The sequence below is a fragment of the Orcinus orca genome, chromosome 7 (assembly GCF_937001465.1).
Source record: "Orcinus orca chromosome 7, mOrcOrc1.1, whole genome shotgun sequence".
Classification (NCBI taxonomy): domain Eukaryota; kingdom Metazoa; phylum Chordata; class Mammalia; order Artiodactyla; family Delphinidae; genus Orcinus; species Orcinus orca.
Genome location: NC_064565.1, coordinates 14469665 through 14492609, shown reverse-complemented (window position 1 = coordinate 14492609; position 22945 = coordinate 14469665). Strand labels below are relative to the sequence as shown.

At 39.8% G+C, this 22945-nt stretch overlaps 1 protein-coding gene across 1 annotated transcript in view; it reads left to right on the top strand.

Moving 5' to 3' along the window:
- CNTNAP5 (contactin associated protein family member 5) overlaps positions 1–22945 on the top strand; it is a 903219-nt gene that overhangs the window by 225051 nt on the left and 655223 nt on the right. The window contains exon 2 of the mRNA XM_033400123.2: positions 1693–1797. Coding sequence (XP_033256014.1) covers positions 1693–1797 — 105 coding nt within the window. The remainder of the gene's footprint in view (positions 1–1692; positions 1798–22945) is intronic.

Genomic DNA, 22945 nt, shown 5'->3' with positions numbered 1-22945 from the left:
CCTTTCCCATGTTAGGGAAGTTTTCGACTAAAATCTCTTCAGATATTTTCTCGGGTCCTTTCTCTCTCTCTTCTCCTTCTGGGACCCCTATAATGCAAATGTTGTTGTGCTTAATGTTGTCCCAGAGGTCTCTTAGGCTGTCTTCATTTCTTTTCATTCTTTTTTCTTTATTCTGTTCCACGGCAGTGAATTCCACCATTCTGTCTTCCAGGTCACTTATCCGTTCTTCTGCCTCAGTTATTCTACTATTGATTCCTTCTAATGTAGTTTTCATTTCAGTTATTGCATTTTTCATCTCTGTTTGTTTGTTCTTTAATTCTTCTAGGTCTTTGTTAAACATTTCTGGCATTTTCTTGATCTTTGCCTCCATTCTTTTTCCGAGGTCCTGGATCATCTTCACTATCATTATTCTGAATTTTTTTTCTGGAATGTTGCCTATCTCCACTTCATTTAGTTGTTTTTCTGAGGTTTTATCTTGTTCCTTCATCTTGTACATAGCCCTCTGCCTCTTGATCTTGTTTATCTTTCTGTGAATGTGGTTTTTGTTCCACAGGCTGCAGGATTGTATTTCTTGCTTCTGCTTTCTTCCCTCTGCCATTTTCTTTTAAGAATGTCAACTCAGCTCTTCCTGAGAGCATTTGACACCATGAAGTTGACATTCAAACTGAATAACACGTTTCAAATTTGTTTTGAGTGAGGTATGTCTAGATTTCATGAACACATTTTGCAATATTCTTTAAGATCAATCAATACAAAATGGAAAAATGGTAAGAGTGTTGGTACTGTTAGGTGGATTGATTGATTACTTCCTTCCTTTACTCACCATTTCTTTCTTTAAGTAAACCTTTATTGAAAGCCTATTATATGCCGGATTATTTGCTAAGATCCCACAAAGTGCATGTTACCTATTGGAGGATGCAAACAAATAAATGAATGATTACAAGCTCCAATATGCTCTGTGAAGAGCAGAGTCCTGGACATGAGATTGGATGGTCAGGGCAATCAGAGGAGCATATCTACATTGTCAATACCTCATCTCTGCCTATGGCTCCACACTGTCCCACATCTGGTCAGCATCAAAGAAGTCTTAGGACATATACCTACCACATTTAGGGAAGGCTGGGGGCGATTCTCTACTACTTCATAGAATAGAAATGAATTATTAAAATCAATAACTCATTTTCCAAAGACTTTCACACAACTAGGAGTGAGACATTCTAAGATATTCTGTCCCTCTAGATAAAACTATTACAAGAGTCCTTAGGGACTGAAGATGAGAGAGTAGTTAAACAATGTTCCCCATTTTTAAACCATCTCCTCTTTTATAGAAGAAACTCACTAACCATAATTTGAGGCTTTGCTCAAGTGGTTGATCAAAGGAATGGCGGGATAGTTGGATTTTGGGTTAGACAAAACTGAGCAAGAATTGTGGCCACACTGTTTTCTGGTGTTGTGACCTTACACTAACTACTTAACATCTCTGAACTTGAGTTTCCCCAACTGTGAAAGAAACTTAACCCCTGTCTTTGAGGATTGTTGTGAGGAGTTGATGAAATAGCACATGGAAACAAGTAGTACCAGCCTTGATCAGAGGAGGTATTTAATAAGTGGGTAGCGGTTAATGCTTTGAGTTCTCTCTTTATGGAACACTTCTTGCTAATGGAATTTTCTCTCTCTCCCCTTTCGTTCTAGACAACTGTGATGACCCATTAGCATCCTTGCTCTCTCCAGTGGCTTTTTCCAGCTCCTCAGACCTCAATGGTACTCACATCCCAGCTCAGCTCAACCGAAGGGTTGGTGAGTAGGTAACAAACTCTAAAGGCAAGTGCTGAATAAGCACACAATGGGTAAATGGAAGAAAGGGAGTATCTCCATGTGCTGGGATCCTGTCCAAGAGCAGTGTTCAGGAGAAGAATGGGTAGAGGGGCATTAAAAGAATGAAACCATGTTTCCCAGCACATAACGGATATTCAAAGAATACTGGTTATACTGGTTACTGTTCCCCTGAACCCACCTTATTCTTCTTTGATGATCATAAAACGCCTTTGTGGGGCTTCCCTGGTGGCACAGTGGTTGAGAGTCCGCCTGCCAATTCAGGGGACACAGGTTCGTGCCCCGGTCCGGGAAGATCCCACATGCCGTGGAGCAGCTGGGCCCGTGAGCCATGGCCGCTGAGCCTGCGGGTCCAGAGCCTGTGCTCCATAATGGGAAAGACCACAACAGTGAGATGCCTGCATACCTCAAAAAAAAAAACAAAAAATGCCTTTGTGAACAAATATTTTTAATTTGCTTTATTTTTATATTTCATGCATCTAACATAAATAGCTACCAAAATATATTATTATAATAGCATGTTATCATAAGCAAGAATAAAATCTACCAAGATTTTTCCTTCAATAAATTTAATTTTTACAATACAATAAATGTTTCTAACATTAAAAATATAAAACACTATTAAGTAAAAGTAAGAAAATACAAAAATTGTGCAATGCTACCAGCTAGAGATAACTGTGGTTAAATGCTGGATGTGTATCTTTACAGCATATGACTGAAGGAAGTGCAGACACCCTTAACTAATGGCTCATGTGAAATACCTTTAACAAATATGATGCTGGATATTTAGAGAGATATATTTTAAATCATATTTATAATGCATATATATATATATTGTTCTATAGTTGAATTTTTTAGTTTTCAAAGACTTTAAATAACTGATGATATTTGTTTATTGACATACCTAGTGAACACTCTAAACACTTTTTCAAGTTAAGAAAAAATTGATATGCAGTTTCAAGAGGTACACTGATCTGGGAGAGCTCACATTATTTAATCTTGACTATATTTTCTCATTGATATATGAGGTCAATCACATTAGTAAGTTTCCAATGTTGATCCATCTTTACATTCTGGAGTAAGTCCTAATTCGTTGAGGTGCTATTGATATTGTTTTTGTAAAGTACAGAATGATTTAATTTGTTTACATTTTAATTTCTGATTTTGAATCTCCATTCAGAGTGAGATTGATTTGTATACTTATTGTTTGTTTCATACTACACATCACAAGTATTCTGGTATAATGCAATCAATAACTTAAAACTTAGTAAGTTCCGTGTTTTTGTTGAGAGAGGAATTTAAGAATGGTATTCTAAAGGGAAAAGAATGGTTAATCAAAGACCCAGCAGGGAGGGCTTCCCTGGTGGCGCAGTGTTTGAGAGTCCACCTGCCGATTCAGGGGACACAGGTTCGTGACCCGGTCCGGGAAGATCCCACATGCCACAGAGCGGCTGGGCCTGTGAGCCATGGCCGCTGAGCCTGCACATCCAGAGCCTGTGCTCCTCAATGGGAGAGGCCACAACAGTGAGAGGCCGGCGTACTGCAAAAAAAAAAAAAAAAAAAAAGACCCAAGAGGGAAATATCAATGACAATTTTGTACTAACACTGCCTTTTCATGAATTCTCTGTGCCAAAAATTTTATAAAGCATTTCACCCATATTATGTCATTTAATCTTCACAAAGATACTGCAAGGTAAGCATTATTACCTTTTTGTCTTCAGATAGATTTTCTGAGGCTCAGCGAAGTTTATAATGTGCCTTACATCATGAGGTTAAGAAGGGGAAATGCTTGGATTCAAATCTAAGTCATCTAAATCCACAGTTTTGCTCCCAACCACATTAGCAAATAGATTTACTAACGCAGGTTTAAGAAGGTGTATTAGAGAGAAAAGAGGTTTGGAAAGTATTCTGCCCAAGTTCAAATGCTGGCTATGGCGTTTACTTACAAGTTCTATGAGCATCTGTAAGTCACTTACCTGCTGTCAACCTTGTTTTTTTTTTAATCTGTAAAGGGGACCAGCAATGCCTGCCTGGAAGCATCATGTGCAGACTGAGACCAGACTTGCACATTCTAAAGCTCCTTCTCACTGCAGGGTAGAGAGAGACTGGGACAGTGAGTTACATTTGTCATTTCAATAAGAAACACAGGTTGGCAGATTTTAATAGAGACTCTCCCACAGGGCATCTGGAGCCAGAGTTGGTCTCAGTCCCACCCAATCATGCGGTGGCAGAAGGTCATGACTGCCTCAGTAGCTCCTTGGCATTTTCTGGAGAAGCTGTGAGTCTGATCATAGGCCAGCTCCCCCGTTTATGGACAGATATCGACAGGACACAGATGTCTCTGTTTCGATTTATTATCATTATTCTGCTCATGGGGGCACCCGTGTGCCTGAGCTCAAGGTTAGCATGAACGTAGGCAGAAAGGAAGTTGACCTTCCTCCTTCTCCCAACTAGAGTCCAAATCAGGAAGGCCAGACAGGAGATACAGTTGAAGAGTCGGGATGCATTGGTCTAGAACTCATCATGCAACACAGGTCCATTCACAGGGCCAACCATTGCCCTTAAAGGGAATTAAATAGGAGAGCTTTGTAAGTAGCGATGCTGAGTCCTACCTCCCAGATATTCTGAATTCATTGTCTGGAATGGGACCCAAGAATGAATATTGATAAATTAAATAAATACAAGCTTTCCCAGTGATTCTAAAATGCAACAAGAGTTGCAAGTTACTAGATTGGATGAATTCGTAAATAACAAATCTTTCCATTAATATCTACTGAGCACCTACTATGTGCCAGGCATTGTACTAAAACTCTGGCACATAGCTGGTAAAAATAGGTTGAAATTCTACTCATAAAAAGTATACATGGATAACACAAATTACCATATAATGAATAGCTAGTATTTGTGATTAGTGATAATATTGATTTTATCATTTTGTCATATATATACATACATACACAATATAAATGATGTATTGTGTGTATTTTTATACACACATATGTATATAGTATAGTAGTATATATAAAGAGAGTTAATTATATACATATGGTTGGATATATACAGAGTCAGTAATATATATAGAAAAAGGTAGATATATCCATTGTTTTATATATATATATATATATATATATATATATATATAAAACCAGTGTGTGTATGTGTATGTATGTGTGTGTGTGTGTGTGTATATATATATATATATATATATATACACAATCCATATGTAATAGAATATATACACAATGCATGTATATGGATGTGTATATGGATGTGTGTAGTAGTATATGTATACATATACACATATATATATAATACACACATAGGCTATAAACATACATAGTATAATTATAATAAAACAAAAGCTATTATGTTAATGATATTAAGAAGGGTTTGTCATATGTTTTCTAAAATAAAATTTAGAAAGTTGTAATTTTTAATTTACATAGAAAAATATCAGTATAAAGTAATAATTTGTCTCCATCTAAAAACAGCCTTATGTGCTGTCTGTCCACTGAAATGGCCTAGAAGTACTTAGAGCCCTGTCTAATGAACACTTTTTTCTACATGTCCTCCTTTAAAACTTCCTTTTTATTGTAAAAAAGGAAAGACAGCAAATATACCCCAAAGAGCAAATTGTTCCACCTGGTTTGAAATCTAGGATAATGTCGGATATACATGGAAATTTCAAAGAACATCTTGGTTTCTATCTGACTTCTCAGTATAGTGTTTTTAACAGCAAGTTCACAGCCAGGTGCTAAACAATTGCTCCTAGCACTGTCATGATCAGGCTTGGCTCCTCCCTGAATGGTTGGATCCTATGCCTGGTTCACAAACCTTTGTTAGCAGCTTATACCTACCAGCATACAGCTAAAGACCACAACAATATACTTAGCACTCACTATGAGCCATAACTGTTCTAAGCCCTTAAGGCACATCAACTTAATTCTCACAATTACCCTCCATGTAGGCATTATTATTATCATTATCTCGATTTCACAGATAAAAATGCCATGGCACAGCGAGGAAAGAAGAGACTATGAGAAAAAAATTTCTAGGTGGATACAAAACTAGTTAATGTCTTAGGGGATAATAAAAATTGGGGGGTAATGTCTACTCTATTGGGCAAACATTTATGGGTTAACATGTAGCTTCATAATATCGAAGGTCTAATGAGCCAATGAATAGCAAAACCAAATGACAGGTACATTCTCCTTGAGAATTAAACGATCATTGAGTAGACTTGTTAAAAATTGCCCCAGGATGATGTTGAAAGGACAAACTTAGCTCTCTTTTGATCTCCAGGTTTTGGATATTTTTTAATATACTCCATTCATTCATTCATTTACTCCCTTATCTCAATATTTCATGATTTCCTTCTACTCTACCCCATTCAGCCTTCCATGCACCTGTCAAGGAACTTCCTGGTTTTCCACCGCAGATGAAATCCACTCCTGACTTCCCTAAAGCTAAGTCTTCCTCACTGAAATGAATGTGCTCAGTGGCATCCTCCCAGCTCCTCACTGCTGAACTTTTTCACAAAGATAAAGGCCCTGCAGGTCTTCAGACACCATTTAACACTGCCACATCCCCTGGGAATCATATACACCTGTGGCATACACTGACTGTAGGTAATTAAGGACCACTTCACCTCCACTGTGTGCTCAGAACTCAAGCGTACACATTTCTGACCGACACCAGGAAGAAAAAGGGGCACAGCTGGGAAGGATGTCATCCCAAGCAGAGATCAACACAAACATTGAAAAGAAAAATATAGGAAAGGCATGCTCATGAGTACCCTCAGACCCTGAGTAAAGTAAGTCTGAGTTCTGTCAGTGATGAACTCATCTTTATGTTAGAAAACACACCCTTGGAAACAGCCTTTGACCTTAGGTACTGTGCCACCAAGGTCTGGGCAACTCACTGGACCAGGAGAGAGATTAGACGGTTAAAACCCACTAATAGTCTTCACGCTGCTATCTCATCTAAGGAAGAAATCAGCCAAATGGAAGTTTTGTTCTCTCACTTTCAGACACTCCTCACATTTTATCCACATACAAGGAAGGAAAAAGCAAAGAAGAGAGCTAATTACTTTTGAAAGAAATGACAAAAGACATTAAACTGGGGGTCAGATCACCATTAACGGAGGTTGCCAAGTCAATATGTATAATTGTGGCTTAGGAGGGATCTGATTTTGTCAAATGTGATTTGTTTTGTGGTAAGAAAGCTTTTGATCTGGGCTTAAAGTTGGCTGGGCTGTGAGAAGCCCTTACTGTCGGCAGGAAACTCAGGAGTTGGTGACACAGCATGAAGCCTCCCCTGTGTGGGTTAGAGCAGCTTGAGAGTGAGGGCAAGTTTTTACTTTATGTGATTAGAAGGCAAATAGGAATGGACATCTTTGGCCCCATGAGAGAAAAGGTCTGTATTTTTCTTTCCCATCCTTCCCTCCCCCCACCACCAATAGAATTTTGAAATTTAGTTCTTCTTCCTCACTCACTATATTTTTGAGATGCTTGCCTGTGTAAGTTGAGATCATGTTTCTGGCATGACAACTTTGTTGCCATGGAGATTTTGATTTTTTTCAATGTCAAGGCATTTTCAGCTTCCTGGGCTCATGGACGAATGGAGAGGCTTAAAAATCTTTCCTCCTTTTGGCACAAAATCAATGCACATTCTTTCTTTCCCCCTTGGGCAGCGCTTGGGCTGCAAAAAGCTAAGGACCCATGAAGGTCTTTGGATGTTGGTTTTCATTTTGGTGTCTGGTCCCTCCTGAACAGGTGTGGATTGGGAACAATTCAGGAAGCAGGGTCTTCACAATTAGCATGATATCAGCTGTCTGGGCACTTGTTCCTGATTAGCTAGGTGACAATACCGAGGACCCAATTTCATCGGCAGCACTACAGTACCTGCTTGCAAAAGAGTGTCCATCTGGATTGATTGAGCCAGACGTGATATGGATACAATCTAATCTGTTCAAAAAGACCATGCGGTGTATAGAAATCTGTCACTGGATTCCCTTCTCTCCCTTTGAAGGGCTTTCTCCTTCTTTTCAGCACCTTTTCTTTCTTTTCTCCTGTACTGGCTGCCCCCAGGAATGGCAGACATCAGGTTCTACGCTTTCCTTTGTTGCCTCACATGCACCCTCTGTTCTCGAAGTGTGGACTCTGCATAGTAACATGGGCATCACCTGGGAACTTGTTGCAAATGCAGAATCTCAGCCTCTGCTCCAAAACTTCGGGATCAGAACCTGTGCTTTAATGACCGTTGCATTCACACATTCGAATTTGAGATGCACTGTGCTGGTCCATCCCTGAAACTCCCACTCCTTCAATTCTTAATCAAAGTTGGCTAAGTCATTATGAATAAGGAATCATGCTGGAAAATAGAAACTTCAGCTTTATTTTTATCATCACATCAGTACTCTAAGATAGTTGGTATTATTAATATTTTTAAAGATGATGAAAGAGACTCAGAGAGGTCAAGTCACTGATCTAAGGATATACAGCTAATTGTTGGTAGGACTTATATTTGAAACTAATTCTGTCTACCCCATGTTCACTTTATTCATGTTGATCAGAGATCTTAACCTGAGTAAAGGTGTTGTTGACATGATAGTCAACCTTTCAGGTAATTTTGGCATTTCAACTGGGGTTGTCACTATTTTAACCACAAAGACTGGATATTTAGGCATCAAGGAAGAAAGAGAGACACGGACTCCATGCCCCTGAAAATCATACTGTGGTCTAATATGCCTGTGGGCAAAACTAACCTGACCTAAATATTTAAACAATGCCTTAGGCATATTCTTTTACTAGGACAGCTATGGATCATTGAGGGATACAGGATAGAAATCTTCTGCTATTTAATAGGAGCCTTGGGACACTGTCTCAAATGTAGACAAATCATGTGTGATGAGCCTTTCTCTATTGAGCTAGCATCATTGGAAAAGAAAATGATGTTAAGAGGGGAAGGAGGAATCTTATGAATACTTCTGCTCACTAATAATATAATGCTTCAAAGACTCTAAACATCAGTATTTTCCACATAGAGAATGAGAGATAAACCCATGCAATTCACCCTTTATTTTGCTCCCAATGACTGGTCACTTCCTTTGAAAAGCCAAGTGGATATTATTTTTAAGAGTCAACCTTTATTTAGTTATTTATTTTTACATCTTTATTGGAGTATAATTGCTTTACAATGGTGTGTTAGTTTCTCCTGCATAACAAAGTGAACCAGCTATACATAAACATATATCCCCCTATCTCCTCCCTCTTGCATCTCCCTCCCACCTACCTATCCTACCCCTCTAGGTGGTCACAAAGCACCGAGCTGATCTCCCTGTGCTATGCAGCTACTTCCCACTAGCTATCTATTTTACATTTGGTAGTGTATATATGTCCATGCCACTCTCTCACTTTGTCACAGCTTACCCTTCCCCCTCCCCATGTCCTCAAGTCCATTCTCTATGTCTGCATCTTTATTCCTGTCCTGCCCCTAGGATCATCAGAAACTTTTTTTTTTCTTAGATTCCATATATATGTGTTAGCATATGGTATTTGTTTTTCTCTTTCTGACTTTGCTTCACTCTGTATGACAGACTCTAGGTCCATCCACCTCAGTACCAATAACTAAGTTTCATTTCTTTTTATGGCTGAATAATATTCCATTGTATATATGTATAAGAGGCAGCCTTTAAAATGCCAGCTCAGTGAATCACCAGTCTGACATTGCTAAACTAATACTTTGCCAAGAGACAAGGTCCTTTGCAATTCCTCAGTTCATTGCTTTTAACTTAAACATCGTAACTTAAAAATGTAGTAACGGAATTAAGAGCAGGATAATTCAGGACATATATTTGTCTAACGATCGGCAGTGTACTACTGTATTCACAATGAGTGTCACACCCAGGTGGAAATAAGTTGCATTTGAGTAGTATATTGTATGGTGGATACTCTTGCCTTGTCTAACGTGGAGTAGTTAGGTAGGATCTACTCAATCCAATCCATTTACTCAACCCCTCTGGAAGATGTCTTTCACCTAAGACATTGTGGAAATGACAGTAAAAAAAGATGAGCTAAGAAAAAATAAATATATAAATAAATACATTTTTAAAAGGTGAGCTGAGGAACATGGATGGACCTAGAGATTGTCATACTGAGTGAAGTAAGTCAGACAGAAAAAGAGAAATATTGATGATATTGCTTATATACGGAATCTAAAAAGAAATGATACAAATGAATGTATTTTCAAAACAGAAATGGACTCACAGACTTAGAGAATGAACTTATGGTTACTAGGGTTGGGGGGCAAGGGTGAAGGGAAGGGATAGTTAGGGAGTTTGGGATTGACATGTACACACTGCCATATTTAAAAAGGATAACAAACAACCAACAAGGACCTACTGTATAGTACAGGGAACTCTGTTCAATACTATGTAATAACCTAATTGGGAAAAGAGTTTTATAAAGAATAGATACATGTGTACATATTACTGAATCACTCTGCTGTACAGAGTCGTGTACCTGAAACTATCACAACATTGTTAATCGGCTATACTCCAATATAAAATAAATAGTTAAAGTCACTGGGAAAAAAAAAGTATCCAAAGATGAGTAGATATATGTATATGTATAACTAAAAAAGATTTTGTACACCTACAAAAAACGCAACATTTTGAATCAATATTACTCCAGTAAAAAAAAAAAAAGGTCCAGCTCCATAGCTTGAAAAAAAAGAAAAGAATCCTTTAAGGGAACTTTATAAATACCTATCAAATTTCAATAAACAGAAAAAGATGAGCTGAGGATTTTTGAATCCACCATATGGACTGAAAATGGTAACATATAACCAGCTCTAAGGAATCAGAAAACAAGAGTTGCTATGAATGTTCAGTTCATCTTTCTCCAGGATTCAGGTTCAAATGCCCCTTATCCTAGGGCTCTCCCTTCCTTAGGGCCCACTTCGACTGTTTCAAACTGTACTTATCTGACTTATAGTATTCGTTTATGCGATCAGTTGATTGTGTCCGGGCTTTGTTTTTCTAATCAGTGTACATATTTGATAAAAATCCAGATTTTATAAAAGAATCCTTATCATTAGTTTTGCTAAGGACTTGCTTCTAATAAATCTCTTCCACAAACATATCCAGAGCCATCAAATATTACCCTGGGATAGCTTTCTGAGGGTAATTTTGTGTATAAGTAACAGAAAACTCACTAGCATGAAAAAAATTCACTAGCTTGAAAAAACATTAAATTATTAGGCACATGGAGATTGACAGGTGTCTGTATTTCTATTTCCTGAACACTGTGATAGTTAAAAGTGTGTTTACCCTGTAATAATTTAAGCTAAATATTTGTTTGGTGAGATTTTTCTGTATCTGTGTTTTGTTTTACATTTTTTAAAAGAATTAAAAATAAAACATATTACTCTACATAAAAGGAAGTCCTCAATGAGGAAAGGCTCCAGGGCTGATGAATTCAGTTCAACGATGTCATCCTCAGTATCAGAATCATTCTGGAGCTAATAAGCCTCCCAACATCTCAGCCAGACTCAACAAAGTTCTGAGAAACAAAGAGACCATGGCTTACTTTTAAGCCATCAAATTGTGATTCCTCAGAACAGCAGTACAATGTGTTAGAATGTGTTAGAAATGTGTTAGAAAAATATAGATTGTCTGGACTTATTCCCCACCACCTGAATCAGAAACTCCGGCAGGGGGACCCAGAAATCCCTATTGCTCCAAGCTCTGTGAGTGACTCTGATGTGCTGAGGACTGTGAACCACTGCTTGGGGCAGTGAAAGTCTTCCTGGACCCAAGCTCACCCAACCACTCCTCTGCTGAATCACCAGCAGATTTTCTGTTCACTTCTGAACCCAATCACAGTTGAAGGTGATGGAATTACCTTGACTGGCTTTAGACTAATAATTTGATATAGGGTAAGAGAGTAAATGATGATGTCTCTTCCTCTCTCTCTCTCAAGCTATATCTCTTGCTATTTTGCTGGATTATCTTGCACATCTTCCAATCAAAGCGGTAATTTCCTGATGGAAATTTGAACTGAGGCCATAGGTTTTATTTGTTTGTTTGTTTTAATCCAAGTTGACACTCCTGGGGTAACAATGACAAACTGTTACTTATACATTTTGTGCCCAAGGTCATGAAATCTGTGTGTTGACATATATCATCTCGGTCCTTGGTAAAGGAGGAATTAACTGTATTATTTTCACAGAAGTAGAGAAATTACTTCTGAAAGTCACAGAGTAAGTGACTCAACTCAGACATGAGACTTAGACTGGGCACGATCTTTCAAACAAAATGACCTCAGGAAACCAAGATAGGTATAGCACGTTCAGCTGTGCAAAATGCATGCTGTTTACGAAAGAGAAGTTTTAAGTGATAATGTCAATAATATGAGATCTGCAGTGTTAGATGACTTTCAATGCCACTTCTCCATTTTCCCTTCAAAGATCCTGGGACAGTCGTGTTTTTTGTTTGTTTGTTTGTTTGTTTTCTCTATATGCCTGAAAACAGAAAGAGTGTCTTATCTGGCTGCTCAGTCTTCTACACTGCTTTACTTATGGGTGGAACTCAATAATCATATGGTCATTAAATGAGGAAAAAATAATCCACTAAACCTCCTCTAGGCCTGAGCAGCTGATGGATAGAATTAAATTGTATTGATTTGCCAAATTAAAATAGAACTCAGTTTCCACCAGTTTATAAGAGAAATTGTAGAGCAGTGCTAGCCAATAGGAATTTCTGCAAGGATGGACTATTCTATAGCTGTGCTGCTTAACAAAGTACCACTAACTACATGTGGCTATTGAAATATGGCTAGTGTTACTTAGGAACTGAAGTTTTTATTTAAGTTAAATTAATTTAAATTTAAATAGCCACAGGTGGCTTTTGGCTACCATATTGAACAGCATAGTTCTAGAATCCTTTCAAGTTTTTTATACACGACCCTCTTACCTAAGTTTCTAAAAATGCTGGGGTGTTTTTATGTGTATATGAATCAGTCCTTGCCCTGCAAGGGCCATAAATGTGAGACCAAACTTCACACTTTCTGAATTCCATATGCCCTCATGCTGAACTTCCTCACTTCTTGTGTAACTTCTGAACTCTGAAATGTGCAGCCAGATACACTTTTCTGAGCCATGAGGACCTTCAGGGCTCTACTCTTCACAAGGGAAGATAGTTATAGCAGGACATCACAGAAGATAGTTATAGCAGGACATCACAGAAGAACTCTCTGAGTGGTGAGTATCGGAGCCCTTCAGAGCAATAACACAGCTCTCTTCCACAAACACAGGCAGACACACGGGTGTGTGGCCAAGGACACGCACTGTCACAGAGGCTGTTGGTGCTCATATTCCTTGGACTTCACCACTTCAGTACAAGAACAAGATCTTAGAAGCTGAGTTAAGATGGAAATTCCTGTTCAAATTATTTGTGGGGTAGTGATCTCTGGAGACAGGTTAAGCTGGAAGGCGGCAGGTGGTGGAGGAAGCCAGCAAGATATATGGTTTCAACAGAAGTGTAGCTTCCTTTGGATGCCAAGGGAAAGCTCTGGACCACAGATTGCACCATGAATATCAGTCTGCCTTGAAGCACTGGGAACCACAATCTGAACCTTGTATCCACCCATCACTGGTAGTGATGGGGACGGAAAGTGGTAGCTTCCCAGGCAAAAAGGCTTCTGTTTGGTCAAGGGCCAATCTCTGGAGGAGGGAACAGACAGCTCTAGTTGTCAGCCAGCATGCAGCTGGGGGCACCTCCATCTGCTAAAAGGGATCAGAGTGGAGCCCTAAGGATGTCCCCAACAGAACCACTGTCAATCCCAATAATTACACTTTCACTTTTCTGCCTTCTTATTTTTTTAGATTAAAGTATAGTTGATTTACAATGTTGTGTCAGTTTCAGGTGTACAGCAAAGTGATTCAGTTATACATATATCCACTCTTTTTTAGATTATTTTCCCATATAGGTCATTACAGAGAATTGCGGTCAGTTTCCAAATGAACAGAGCATTGAATAGAGTTCCCTGTGCTATACAGTAGATCCTTATTAGTTATCTGTTTTATATACAGTAGTGTGTATATGTAAATCCCAATCTCCCAATTTATCCCTCACCCCCTTAACCCCTGGTAACCATAAATTTGTTTTCTACACCTGTAACTCTATTTCTGTTTTGTAGATAAGTTCATTTGTACCCTTTTTTTAGACTCCACATATAAGTGATATCATATGATATTTGTCTTTCTCTGTCTGACTTACTTCACTCAGTATGACAATCTCTAGGTTCATCCATGTTGCTGCAAAGGGCATTATTTCATTCCTTTTTAAGGCTGAGTAATATTCCATTGTATATATGTACCACATCTTTTTTATCCATTTATCTGTTGATGGACATTTCAGGCTGCTTCCATGTCCTGGTTATTGTAAATAGTGCTGTAATGAACATTAGGGTGCATGTATCTTTTTTTTTGCATGTATTTTTTTGAATTGTGGTTTTCTCCAGATATATGCCCAGGAGTGGGATTGCTGGATGATATGGTAGCTCTATTTTTGGTGTTTTAAGGAACCCCCATACTGTTCTCTATAGCGGCTGTACCAATTTACATTCCCACCAGCAGTATAGGAGGTTCTCTTTTCTCCATCCCTCTCCAGGATTTATTGTTTGTAGATTTTTTTGATAATGGCCATTCTGACTGGTGTGAGGTGATACCTCATTGTAGTTTTGATTTGCATTTCTCTAATAATTAGTGATATTGAGCAACTCATCATGTATTTTTTGGTCATCTCCATGTCTTCCTATACACCAACAATGAAACATCAGAAAGAGAAATTAAGGAAACAATTCCATTTACTATTGCAACAAAAAGAATGCAATACCTAGGAATAAACCTACCTAATGAGGAAAAACACCTGTACTCAGAAAACTATAAGATACTGATGAAAGAAATCAAAGATGACACAAACAGATGGAGACATATACCATGTTCTTGGATTGGAAGAATCAATATTGTCAAAATGACTATACTACACAAAGCAATCTGCAGATTCAGTGCAATCCCTATCAAATTACCAATGGCATTTTTCACAGAATTAGAAAAAAATATTTACAATTTGTATGGAAACACAAAAGACCCTGAATAGCCAAAGCAATCTTGAGAGAAACCAAAACCAAAACCAAAACCAAAAACAGAGTGAGAGTGGAGGAATCAGGCTCCCTGACTTCAGGCTCCACTACAAAGCTACAGATATGAAAACCGTATGCTACTGGCACAAAAACAGAAATATAGATCAATGGAAGAGGATAGAAAGTCCAGAGATAAACCCACACACCTATTGTTACCTAATCTATGACAAAGGAAGCAAGAATATACAATGGAGAAAAGACAGTCTCTTCAATAAGTGGTGCTGGGAAAACTGGACAGCTACATGTAAAAGAAGGAAATTAGAACACTCCCTAACACCATACATAAAAATAAACTCAAAATGGATTAAAGACCTAAATTTAAGTCCAGATACTCTAAAACTCTTAGAGGAAAACATAGGCAGAACACTCTGTGACATAAATCACAGCAAGATCTCTTTTGATCCACCTCCTAGGGTAATGAATAAAAAAAAAAATAAACAAATGGGACCTAATGAAACTTAAAAGCTTCTGCACAGCAAAATAAACCATAAACAAATTGAAAAGACAACCCTCAGAATGGGAGAAAGTATTTGCAAATAGAGTGACCAACGAGAGATTAATCTCCAAAATATACAAACAGCTCATGCAGCTCAATATCAAAAAACGTAACAACCCAATCAAAAAATGGGCTGAAGATTTAAATAGACTTTTCTCCAGAGAAGACATACAAATGGACTTCTCTGTGTTCTCGGCTTTCTCTCTGTGCCTTAGACACTGCCGTGCACTCCAGCCGCCTTCAATCAAAAGTTGACCCCAGGGCTTCCCTGGTGGCGCAGTGGTTGAGAGTCCGCCTGCCGATGCAGGGGACATGGGTTCGTGCCCCGGTCCGGGAAGATCCCACATGCCGCGGAGCGGCTGGGCCCCTGAGCCATGGCCGCTGAGCCTGCGCGTCCGGAGCCTGTGCTCCACAACGGGAGAAGCCACAGCAGTGAGAGGCCCGCATACCGCAAAAAAAAAAAAAAAAAAAAAAAAAAAAAAGTTGACCCCAGTGTCCTCCTGCTCTGTTGGAACAACCCAAAGTGCATTCTGCACCAGTGAGACTGAGCTCACCCACAGGGATGCCTGGCTTGCCGATGCACCATGGATTGGATGCCCTTTCTTCCCTGCCTCATCTGCATTCCCCTCACCTGGCTTCCTGCGGTCAGTTTCCAAATGAACTACTTCCACGGAAATCCCTGTCTCCTAATTGACCTCTGGGGAGCCCAAACTAAGTCGTCCACAGAGAGTGCTGCTGTCCCCCACCCCCACCAGGCATTGCTCCTGAGGCAGCCTTAATCATGATAACTGGGTCTCATTTGGATCCAAATTCTCACTCCTTTACATAAATCTCCTCTCATGATTCTCTTTTTTTTCCTGCAACCTGGCCTCACTGGGGCCACTCCACATCTTCCTACAGTTTTTTACCTGTTTGAAACCCATAGGGTGTTTGGTCAAGTTCCCACTTACTTTTCCACCAGGAGGCTCCCTAGCCCCTAAATAAATGTGCAGATAGAAGTGTAGGAGCCCTGGCCAGGGCCATCCAGCAACATCTAGGTCCTACCCCACATGCCCAGGGGAAAAGTGTGATGCGAAGTGTTCCAGACAATAACCTCCCAGTCTCAGAAGTCCTTTCCCAACCACAGGTCCTGTTATACACTGATGATAACCACACACTGAGTGAAGGTGCAGGAAGCTACCAGCATGTTTGTGAATGTTGTTTTCACTCTTATCCACACATAAAGTAAAATATTTATGGGGGAGTCTCTCTGCCTTACTCATTATCATCACTAGGTAGTTTTGTCCCTGAAAAATCTCCAACCTTGACTTACAGAGGCACCAAATGTTTAATAATTAATGGTGCAGCTAGTCATCCAGTCTAACCTCCCAGTCATTTGTGAGAATGTGCTTGTAGCTTTTTAAGGCCTCGTGTAAATGCAGGGGGGAAGCACACATCTTGGAAACCCATTCTCTGCAGGGTTTACTTTACGATTTTTGTTGTTGTTGTTGTTTTTTAAATGGCCAGGCTGAGTGTGCTTAAAACAGATTAGGCTTAACAATGCTAGGTGTATGTGATTATCTTAGCTCTTGTTGATCTTGTACTAAATTAACTCTCTTTTTTAGAATGATAGTTGTAAAATATCACTTAGCAGAGACCTGTATATAATCTGTTTTGTGCCCATTTCCAGTGTGTAACATCAATCAAGTTTCATTTCCCTTTCTGAGTTAGAAGTGGAAGTCAGTGTAGAAATTGAGGAATTTCTGCCTTATCTACAAGTTTTCCTGTTTCATGAGCAGAGCCTACTGAGCCTACCTGAGCATGTGAAGTTAGGTATAAGCCCTATGGTATACGGGGTTGAGCAGGGCGAGGGTCTCTTGTCTTACTTGGAGTTCTCCATAAGAGTAACTACCTGCTTGCTTAAGACCTTGGTCCATGTTGAAACCTCAGGCAGGGACGAGAAATCTACAGAACTGGGTTGGAAAACAGTCTCTCCCTATAATCCGGATAAACTAGGTGACCCTTAAACCTGGTTTATTCTCTAGTAAATGGAAGTTAAAAATACTATTGCAGGGACTTCCCTGGTGGTGCAGTGGTTTAGAATCCGCCTGTCAATGCAGGGACACGGGTTCGAGCCCTGGTCGGGGAAGATCCCACATGCCACGGAGCAACTAAGCCCATGCACCACGACTGCTGAGCCCACGTGCCACAACTACTGAAGCCCATGCGCCTAGAACCTGTGCTCTGCAACAAAGAAGCCACCGCAATGAGAAGCCCGTGCACCGCAACAAAGAGTAGACCCCACTGGCCACAACTAGAGCCCACATGCAGCAACAAAGACCCAATGCAGTCAAAAATAAATAAATTTATAAAAAAATAAAATAAAATGAAAAAAAATTACCATTGCTGATTGCTATGAGAATCAAGTGAGACCTGAAAAAGAGGTGAAGTGTGAATTATGTTTCTAGAGAGAATTGCTATTATAAAAAACAAGGAAGAAGGCGAGCATGCTCTGTCCATGCTGTTGAGAGGCCCCGCAGCTGAGTGGTTAAGAAATGGGGCTCGGAGTCCCAGTTGTCTGGGTTTGAATCCCCTGTTCTGCCACTGACCCCTTGTGTGATCTTGGAAAAGCTGACCAAAAATTCTGGCCTCAGTTTTTCCTTCTGCCAAATGGAACAATGATAATAATATCAATCATGAAGAGCTTCCAGGATGATGAGTGAGTCCACGTCTGCCAAGTGTCTGGGGCAGTGCCGTGTACTGAGCAAGGACAATCCAACTGCTAGCGAGTATTGTGAGTGAATGAACACTCCAAGGGCATGTAGAATAGGGGTGCTGAGAAGAAGGAAAAGGGTTAACTGGGAGCAAAAAGAAGTGTCCAATCAAGAGCAAAGAGGGGTATTTCTGAATTCACAAATTTTTAGATTTCCTGGGAAATTGTAAGTTTGACTTTAAGTTTCCATCTGTGCTTAGGGTTGGGTGATTGGGGATCAAATTGGAGAAGACTGTCCATCTTTAGATCCAGAGGTGGTTTCATGCTGCTTTTTTGTTTGTTTATAATCATCAAGAATAGCATGTTGGATTTAAGCTAACCTGGACCATGAAACAAATCAAGAATTCAACTCTTCTTAGTAAAATAGTATAACTGAAACTTTAGAAGCTATTTTCTCCAGTGTTTCCTAAACCACTCAGCATATCATGAGCACCTTTCTCAAGATACAGATTTCCAGGTTTAGGCCCCTGCATAAGTTAGCAAGGAGTGGGCCAAGGAATCTGTCATCTTCACAGGCACTCCAGGTGTTTTCTGATGATTGAACACATTTGAGAATCTCATCTAACCTGACCTCAGAGGCAGAGCTGGGTCTAGAACCAAGGCTCTTGATTCTCAGTCCCATCTTTTTCCCCAAAGTGAATTCACACAGCATGTAGGGTATGATGTTTGGGCTGTGCTAAGAATAAACTAAGTTATAGCCTGCAAATCATTCTAGACCCCCTGTTCTAGATGCTATCAAAACCTAAGGTGGGGTTACTTTTCCCTTAAAATTATAATTTTCCTTTAAATTTCCATTAAATTCCTTTTGATTCAAACTGTAGGGTTTATGGGAATTGTAGTTCATGAGTATTTATATCGCAGTCACAATTACAGAGAGCACTGCCTTAGTTAACACCTGTAACTTGCCAAACGCAAGTACCTGTGTGTATGTTACACCTCGATCTAGATAACAATTCAGAAACAGAAAGCTAATGTGGGCACTGTGTGTCTTAAAAACAACTGCAAATAGTATCTTCAGGCTACTCTCATAATTTGTGAAAACACACTTATTGTTTGGTGGAAGGAGTAAAATGTTTGCCGTAGCAACCATGGCAAATTTGGATGTCTTGCCTATTAGCTGTAATGCTGGGAACACCATCAACAGCAGGGAAAAAGTCCTTGGCAATTATCACGCAGACAGTGCCCCTCCATTTTAAGAGCTTAGGCTGAAGCTCCTGGGTTTGGAAAATTCTTAATTTGATGTGTTAATGAATGCTAACATCAGCAATTTCATTTTTGTTAATTTTGGGGGGGGTTAATAAACTAAGGTTTTTTACTGTGGGCAAAAGGGTGATGTGATTTTCTTTAGACAGACTTGAAGAAATATTTTTAGCAATAACTTTTTGGTTTGGTTTGGTTTGGTTTGGTTTGGGTCAGTCTTCTGTGATTTTATTCTTTGCAAGGAGGTTGGAAAAGTTCCTTGTTATTTTATTTCCTTTCTTCCATCATTAACATAAGTTCTTATCATATGTAAATATGATAAGAATAATTAGAATAAATGAAAGAAAAACTCTAAAGCATGACTAAGGAGTCTAGTTGTGGACAATAGGAGGGTAAAGAGAAATAGTTAAGGTTTGAGGATTTTCATTTCAAAAACTGTGATGATCACACAAAGAGTTCTATATTATACCACCAAATGTCAAATCGCTACATATATTCTTTATGCAATAAGCCATGTAAAAATGGGTCTCAGTTTATAAAAGAAAGACATGCTGATAATAGAAGATGTTACATGCAAAGAGCATAAAAGAATAAAATCACTCATACTTTCATCACTCAGAAGAAATCACCATACACATTTCTTTTCTATCATGTTTTAATATTGTTGAAGTCATATAGTTTACACAGCCTTGCTTTTTTTCACTTAAGAAGCAAGAGGTCTCATGAAATGGGCAGGAGAAATTAAGTGGAAATCAAAAGTAGGTTCAGAACAATTTTAGATTTCTTGGAAATGTCATATCTCCTCCTTCTTGGACCTCCCTGCCAGTTTTGAGAAGTTGGGAGAGGGTAGAATAGATTGGGAACCGTGGACATATTGGTGAAGACAGGGTTCATTGATTAAAAAAGTACTTGTGGGGCTTCCCTGGTGGCGTAGTGGTTAAGAGTCCACCTGCCGATGCAGGGGACACGGGTTCGTGCCCCGGTCCGTGAGGATCCCACATGCCGTGGAGCGGCTGGACCCATGAGCCATGGCCGCTTAGCCTGTGCGTCCGGAGCCTGTGCTCCGCAATGGGAGAGGCCACAACAGTGAGAGGCCCGCATACCGCCAAAAAAAAAAAAAAAAAGTACTTGTGGGCCTAGCAGCTCAGAATCTCTGCTCAAATATCTCCTCCCAGTCCTTTTCCCCCTTCTTGATTTTCTGGTTTTTAGAAACCTTTTTTTCTGTTACATAAGAGTCTCAAATAGCTGTGCTAGCATCCTGAGTTCCAGGTGTTCTACACTTTCTGGACCTCAGTTTCCCCAACTATAATATGGACATTATTCTATTTACTCTACCGGGTACTTTGTATGTATTAAGGTAGGTTAAACTGCAGTATCAAATAGATTTCACTACACAATAGCTTAAACAAAATAAGTCTTTAGTTCTCATTCATATTGTAGTTTACACGTGATGATGCTGGAATCTGGCATCTTTCCATGCTGAGGTTCTGCCGTCTTCTAGGTCCTTGTCGGCTGCATCCATCAGTGGTGAAAGGGGAAAGCAAGTGCGGAAGAGACCCGATGGCCAGCAGGTGGCACATCTTCCCACTCACATTTTTCTTGGAGAGAATTTGTCCATAGGGCCACAACTCGAAAGGTACTGAGAGCTGAAAAGTGTAGTTAAGCCATGCACTCTCTGCAGTCCTATTACTACAGAAGGAAGAGAGAACAGATATTAGTGAATACAAGCAGTACTGGGTATGCATGTCTTGCAAAACACTTAATAAAGGACATTCCATGGTAGGGGATGAGCATACTTCTCTTTCTTTCCTTGCATTTGAATCTTGTCAGGGAAGTGAAAACAAAATGTTGTCAAACAAAAGTACTGTTGCCAAAATTCAGCCTCTGTATGCCAGTGCCGGACTGAATCTCGGAGACAGACATTTGGGTGAAGTAGAAAGAAGATAGCTTTATCACAGGGCACCAAGGAAGGAGTCCAGGGCAGCTAGCGCTTAAAGGACCCGAACCCCCGAAAGTTTTCAGGGAAATGTTTTTAATTTTTTTTGCGGTACGCGGGCCTCTCACTGCTGTGGCCTCTCACGTTGCGGAGCACAGGCTCCGGACGCGCAGGCTCAGCGGCCATGGCTCACGGGCCCAGCCGCTCCGCGGCATGTGGGATCTTCCCGGACCGGGGCACGAACCCGTGTCCCCTGCATCGGCAGGCAGACTTTCAACCACTGCGCCACCAGGGAAGCCCCAAGGAAATGTTTTTAAAGACAGGGTGAGGGAGGGGGGTTGTGGGGAGTGTGATCAGCTCGTGGACATTCTTCTGATTGGCTGGTGGTGAGGTCATTGGGAGTCAGCATCATCAACCTTCTGGTTCCAACAGGTCTGGGGTCTATGTGCTTATGGGCAGCATTCAGTTAACTTCTCCCACTTGTTGGGGGCTTCAGTATCTGCAAAACAGCTCAAAGGACATGGCTCAGAATAGTATCTACAGTCCTTGAGGAGGAACTAAAGTCCTTGACTTTGTTTAATGGCTAAAGTGTTATTATTTGTCTTGCTTGACTATTTTCCTTTATGTGTTTTCTGATTTCTCTGATTAAATTTATTCTTTGACTAAAGTTTTTCTACAGACAAAAGGCAGGCAGAGGACATTTGTGGTGGTCTATTCTGGGAAGGCCTCATAGTGTCCTACTCGGCTACAGTACTAGCTATTTATTGGGATGAAATCGATGAATGTGCCTTATGGCCAGAGTAGGGCCCATCTCATGTTCTCTGCTCCCTTTGCCCACTCCCAGATGATGACAAGCTATCTCTGCAGTGGGCAGCCAGTGGGGACTCAGAAAGTTCTCAGTACCAAGGAGGGGTCCAGTTGAGTCCTCCCGAGATGGCAAGAATGTAAACTGGGACATCACTAAAATGATTTTCAGTGGCACAAGTTGAAATCAAAAGGGACTCATTGGTTAACGTCTCTAAATTAAAAATCCAATGAATCACCCAACCTGATGCCCTGAGCAAGGTTCTTAACAAAAGGGCTACTTTCTTTCTTTTTTTTTTTTTTTTAATTGAAGTATAGTTGATTTACAACATTGTGTTAGCTTCAGGTGTACAGCACAGAAGTTATTCATAATATATATCTCAGTTATACATAATACATATCTATTTTTTTTCAGGTTCTTTTCCCTTATAGGTTATCACAAAATGTTGAGTGTAGTTCCCTGTGCCATACAGTAGGTCCTTGTTGGTTGTCTGTTTTATGTATACTAACGTGTATATGTTACTCCCAAACTCCTGTTTTATCCCTCCCCCACCTTTCCCCTTTGGTAACCATAAGTTTGCTTTCTATGTCTGTGGGTCTATTTTTGCTTTGTATATATGTGGATTTGTAGCATTTTTTTTTGGATTCCACATCTAAGTGATATCATGTGGCATTTGTCTTTCTCTGTCTGACTTACTTCACTTAGTCTGATAATCTCT